The sequence below is a fragment of the Lichenostomus cassidix genome, chromosome 4 (genome assembly GCF_008360975.1).
Source record: "Lichenostomus cassidix isolate B80296 chromosome 4, HeHo_3.0, whole genome shotgun sequence".
Classification (NCBI taxonomy): Eukaryota; Metazoa; Chordata; class Aves; order Passeriformes; family Meliphagidae; genus Lichenostomus; species Lichenostomus cassidix.
The window spans coordinates 61,428,241-61,434,033 of NC_139484.1; the positions used below are offsets into that span (position 1 = coordinate 61,428,241).

Here is a 5,793-nt window from a genome sequence, read left to right on the forward strand (position 1 = left end):
GCTTCCTGACACTTTTCTTTACAAACTAATCTCTAGTTTAAACTATCAAAACTCTCTATCTAAAAGCACTTGGCTTTCTTTAGCATGTCACCAGCCATGCAAAAGCCCACCTATTTTACAGTATAATTCAATTTTAGAAGAAAAGTATAAGAATTGATCAATTATTTAATTAATTATTTAATATTACTTACTATCAATTATTTTAGTAATTATTTTATTATTTTGAAAATTATTCTGTTAATTATTTTATTCATCCTAGACTTAATCCTAATTTTATGAATTATTTTTTAAATCCTGTTCTATTAATCCAACAGAAATAGAAAGCCTAAGATAGCCTTCCTCTCATTATCTTAAATTCAAGCAGGAAGGACTACTAACACCTATCCCTAGTTTTAACAAATGGATTTACCTACGGAACTCCTCCCGTAATTCTACTATTTTGAATCCTAAAATTCTTGGGGCAGGGGCTACAATGACAGCCTGGCTACTGAAAGGGGATTTAAACTAAATTTGTTAGGGAAATCCTCTCCATCCCAAGGCTGCCGGTGGGATGCCAACAGCTGTCCTGGGTGCCTGAAACAGCACAAAAGGCATTCCAGGCACTCCAGCCGAGGCATCTGCTTTCTTCACGGCCTGCCTCAGATGACTCTGCACGAACAAAGGTTTTGGCATGGGAAGCGACCGAGAGGAAGCAGAAGCATGCACATGCCTCCCTTGGCATCACGGAGACTCGGTGCGAAGCCTTCTGCAACTGCAGCTCGGGAACAGGGATTTGAGTCTCCCGAACCCTCTGCGCAGAGCCCCGAGCGCCTTCCTGAAGGGGGAAGGCCGCCGCGTGGCGACAGCTGCAGCCGAGCCCTCGACTGGCGTCTGCTCAGAGCACGGCGTGTCCCACTGCAGCGAGTCTTCCTCACACCAAGAGGCCCACGAGTCGCGGGAGCAGGACACTGAGTCGCTCCCTTCCTCCCTATTCCCGCCTAGATCGCTGCTCTCTGACCGTAACTCGCTTGGGACTGGAGTGACATTTGTGAGAGAAATTGAGTCACTCCGTTCCTCCACATCCCCACCTAGGTCGCTGCTCTCTGCCCTTGGTTCGCTTGGGATTGGAGTGACACTTGTAAATGACACTGAGTCACTCCATTCCTCCACGTCCCCGCCTAGGTCGCTGCTCTCTGCCCTTAGTTCATTTGAGATTGGAGTGACACTTGTGAGTGACACTGAGTCACTCCGGTCCTCCACACTCCCAATTTGGTGGCTGCCCTCAGATGCTAATTCACTTGGGATTGGAGTGACACTCGTGAGTGACACTGAGTCACTCTGCTCCTCCAGATTCCCAATTTGCTCGCTGCTCTCTGACCATATTTCACTTGGGATTGGAGTGACACTGGTAAGTGAAATTGAGTCACTCCGTCCCTCAGTACTCCAGCTCAGGGTTGAGCTGTCTGAGCCTAAGTCACACCAGGGGACCACCGAGGCACTGGCTTCCTGCGAGCAGGAGCCTTCCTCCAGTGCTGGGGGCCACCAAGCAAGAGCAGCATCCCTTCTTCTCGCTTCTGCTTCTGCTTCTGTCACTACCCAATGCCAACCTTCCAGCGGCCCTGGAGAGGGGCTGCGGGAGCAGCTGAGGCTGTGCAGGGAAGCTGCCTGGCTCTCTGGCCCCGCTGCGGGGGCTGCTGCTGCCGCTACCACCACTGCATCCTCGCCTGCAGACGGGTGCCGCTGTGTCCCCGGCCGCTGGCCGCGTGGCCGGATCACAGCTGCCATCCTGCTCAGGGCAGCACGGGCCCTGCGCTGCAGGGAGCGCAGCAGGGCCTGGCCGCGGCCTCTGGGGCTGTGCGGGGCCGCTGCCCGGCTCTCTGCTCCTGCTGCTGCCGCCTGCTCGCCCGAGGCACAGCCAGAGTCAGGGCGCTCCTCTTGCCGTGAGGCCCGTGACTCCCCGTCACACGCCTGCACGCAGGACAAGGAGGAGAAGGATGGTGAGGCGGTGGGCGAGGGAAATGGCTGCCATGGCAACAGCAGCTCCCTCCGGGACGGTGACGGCAAGCCCCAGCCCAGCCCCGAGACACCTCTGGGCTCTACCCCATGCCGTACCTTCTGCCTCTTGGGCCATCTCAGCAGCCTCTGCTCGGGCTGGCCGTCGGTGCTCTTCGCGTTTGTAGCCATCTCGGCCTTGCCGTGACACTGACGGACTGCCTCTGACGATAGTAGCTGCGCTGCTCCTGGGCTGTGCTGCCTCCTGACAGAGGTGCGCTCCCGGGAGTGGGCTCTGCGCCGGGGCTCTGCGCCCTTTTCTAGCCTCCTGCTCGAGGCTGCTGCGGCCCCAGCGTGTCACAATGGTCTCTGCGCACCGTGAGGCCGCACGTCACAAAGGAGCCTGGAACGAGCGCGCTGCTGTCACCATGAGCCTGTCCCGCTGGAAAAAGGGCGAGTCGGGAAGAATGCCTTTTGCTAGATTTCTCGGACAAAAACTAAAGCCCAAATGCGGCAATATTCCACCTGAGAACTCTTTATTGATGGAGAAGGGTGCGTGTGCCTACTGAAGCGGGTCAGAGAAAACAAAGTGGGGAAATGAGAGATTGGGATGGGAAAGAAGTGGTCAAATAGGTAACTCAAGATAGCTAGTGAGAGACAGAATATGTTAATTCTAAAACGTAGAAAAACAGGATCCCTTAATCTTATCAAGCTAAGAGGGACATGAATCCGTTTGAAGCCAGCATAAGAAACCGCTGAACCTTCCCATGAAGGACCATGCATGCTCCACAGAGAATGGTGAGAAACGCATTGTGAGGAAGACTACTAGGATCTATATCGTAGAGGGGTCTTTGGGGGTCTCCAAAGACCACCAGAACACAGAGAACATGCATGGTGCACATGCTAATAATATTAATGACTTCCGAGAAATGATTTGTATAACGACTCCTATCTTGAGGGAATGTTATGAATATTCATGATTTTACCTATAACACTGTGTCTTTGGAGGTACTGAGGTGTGCGTTTGTGGAGTGAACTCCCCACACCCAGTGCACCTAATAAAGCAAATACCCACTGCTCTGACTATGTGTCTGAAGTGTCTCTGGGCTCAATTGGGGTGAATCAGGGACAGAAAGAGAATAGCAGACAGATCATTACCACTGTACCCCCTGGCGCCCTGTTGGCAAGAGCTCGGTTGATAAGAGTGTGTGCACTGTGGGCTGTGAGAGTCTGCCTGGCTCCCGTGACGGGCTGGGCGCGATTTCCAAACAGCAGCAGCTGCGTGTCCCTTCCATGGGAGAAGAACAGGAACAGGCTGCCGCGGCTATGGGCGCACTTGGGGAGCAGCTGCAGGCAATCAGGGTTGTAGCATGGTGGCTGCAGGCGGTGATGGTTGAGGAGCTGCTGCAGAACACACGGAGGGTCTGGGCTGGGTGCAAGGAGGGTGTCTTGCAAGGGAGACAGGAGCCTTACAAGTTTCTTCAGTTTGCCAGGCGTCTGACAATGAGCAGTAAATTTTATTAGGGTAGCTAGCACCCCAAGACTTGGTACCCTTCTCAAGGTTCTTTGATATTTGACCAATTAGTCTAATATGATGTAAAATACCATTTATTAGACACAGAAAATAACAAACATACAAACATAGGACAGATTAACATACATACACACACCATAAATGCATAATTGCAAAACTATAATAGCTAAAATGCAATTATGGGGTAAGTGCTTGCTTGAACTATAAATATGCAAGCTAGGAAATGCTTGCTTGAACTATAAAAATAGTTAAAAATACAAGTTAAGAAAGGTACCTATAAGTTAGCTGGAATAATACAATTTAGGAAACCAATGATCTTACCAAAATCCAGTTTTGGTGCTGGGATACATTAGAGTCTGCTCTCAATCTTGCAAGAAGTTAACACAGAGCTTGCGTCCAAACCCTGGGGAGAGTCTTTCCTCACACTCAGTGTCCATGTAGAAAAGCTTCTACCTTTTCTGAAATTTCGTGAGCTTTTATAGGATAAGAATGTGCTGTGTGGGTCACTAAAATTTTCTCACATTCTGTCTATATTCCACAGGGTAGTGTTTCTTAGACTTTCGGGCACCATCAGATAGCCCTGGTTTAGGCTGTTAACCTAAACTGAGCCATCCATCTTCTGTGACTGAGCACGGAGAGAGAGAAGGGGGGGACATCCTGCCACAACTGGACAAAAAAGGTGAGGATATTGCTTGTGTAAAATTAATATTCTGTGTAAAAAACTACTTTATTGTTATTTGAAAAGCTCCATTAACTTAAAAGGCAAAAACAATGGGTGGTAAATTTTTTTTTTCAGGGTTAATCTTCCATTAAATGGAAAGGGCACATTATTTGCCTTCCATTAAAGTGATATTAAAGATATTTTTTTAAGTGTTTGCACAAAAGTGATGCAGTGTGAAAAACGAAGTAGGACTTGAAACCCTCTAACTGGGAATTTATTTTGTACAGCTTGATTTGTTGCAGACTACCAGGGTTCCCTCCCCAGCAGGGGGAATATTTTGAGGTAATTCAAAATTGACACCCTACAATGAATGAAAACGTCAAGTGCTGCAGGTTCATTTCTCTTTAGCATATTCCTGCAGCCTTTCTTCCTACAGAATCCCGGCATTTTGTGGAGTTTCCCCCATAGCAGGTTCAGCAATGAAAACTCAGAACCACAGGTCAATTTGTAATTTACCCAAGGTCACTCAAGCAACATCTGTTCAGTAATCAAACTCAAACTTCTGCATTTCCTATCTAAGCCATTGACTATTTAATTCCTTACCTAGCAGCAGTTTTAGATAAAGAGCAAAAGCAAACTGGACCATGTTTCCAGAGGATTTGCTAAGACTGAGATTACAACAGTTTCACAAGCTGCCATGTGCTGATGGAGCTGTGCAAATTATTTTCCTGAATCCTTGTTACCTGCACCAAATCTGATACTGGACTTAGTTTAGCCTATTACAAAAGGGGATTACACTAAATTATTGCCACCAGGTAAAAGTGTATATGTAGGAACCATTACTCACCTCACCTAACACGTGCTGAATTCTTTGCAAGTGGTCCCTGTTGCTGGAACAAAAATTCACAAGGATTATTGTAAATGTGACAGTTCAGAGCAGACAGGCTTCAAGTCCCAATTGTACAAATAATGCAGCAAGGGATTCTCCATGCCTGAATTGCTTCACAGCCTCCATAGACAAACCATGCTGGGGACAGAGTCATCATGCAAATAAAGCTGTCAGGGGCAGGGATTTAAAATCATAAGTGTGCTACAGAAATAAAAATATATCTGTTCAATTTCAGGTTTTAGGAATTATGTTTATTTAATATGTAACATGTGCTTTGAAGCGCAGAGAGGATGTGAGAAGCAGAAGAGAATGTGAAGAGAAGGAGAGAGATCATGTTTGATGAGGAAGAGTGTGGAGAAGAACAGAGCTGGGAAGAGAATAGAGGACACTGAGAATGAGAACGACAGGACAAAGTGAGAAGCAGAGCAGAATGTTTTCACAAGGGTCAAAAGGTGCTTGATGACACTGATGACCAATACTAAAGTCACACAAACCATTTCCTGGCCCATCTCAGATGTTCCTTTGTGAAAGGTGTCTTTGCTGAAAAAGGAGGAAGACAAAGTAATAAGTGAGGAGTTACTCTGGACTTTTAAATAGTGAGACCTTCTCATCACTGGGGTCTGAGGATCTGAGATCCATCACTGAGATGGAAGACAAGCACAAGATCTGAACAACAAAAACCATCTAATGAAACATTCCTTCTTGCACTCACTGCAGTGGGAAACTACAGCAATTAGG

At 47.7% G+C, this 5,793-nt stretch overlaps 1 protein-coding gene and 1 long non-coding RNA gene across 2 annotated transcripts; one reads left to right on the forward strand and one right to left on the reverse strand.

Annotated features, from left to right (window-relative positions):
• Positions 1–230: 230 nt before the first annotated feature.
• On the reverse strand, positions 231–2,274 carry LOC146438652 (uncharacterized). The gene is made up of 2 exons (XM_085059510.1): positions 2,092–2,274; positions 231–1,947 (listed from the first exon to the last, which is right to left on the reverse strand). Exons 1-2 carry the CDS (start codon positions 2,161–2,163, stop codon positions 721–723), a joined length of 1,299 nt encoding a protein of 432 aa, XP_084915636.1. The 5' UTR covers positions 2,164–2,274; the 3' UTR covers positions 231–720.
• Positions 2,275–2,417: 143 nt separating this feature from the next.
• LOC146438653 (uncharacterized) lies at positions 2,418–5,517 on the forward strand. The gene is made up of 3 exons (XR_014851876.1): positions 2,418–2,523; positions 4,047–4,184; positions 5,336–5,517. It is a non-coding gene; the product is annotated as an uncharacterized LOC146438653 (long non-coding RNA).
• The last annotated feature ends 276 nt before the right edge of the window (positions 5,518–5,793 follow it).

Coding starts and splice junctions, on each gene's coding strand:
- LOC146438652 (XM_085059510.1), bottom strand. CDS start 2,163: ATGGCTACAAACGCGAAGAGCACCGACGGCCAGCCCGAGCAGAGGCTG. Junction 1,948..2,091: donor GATGGCCCAAGAGGCAGAAG/GTACGGCATGGG, acceptor TCCTGCGTGCAG/GCGTGTGACGGGGAGTCACG.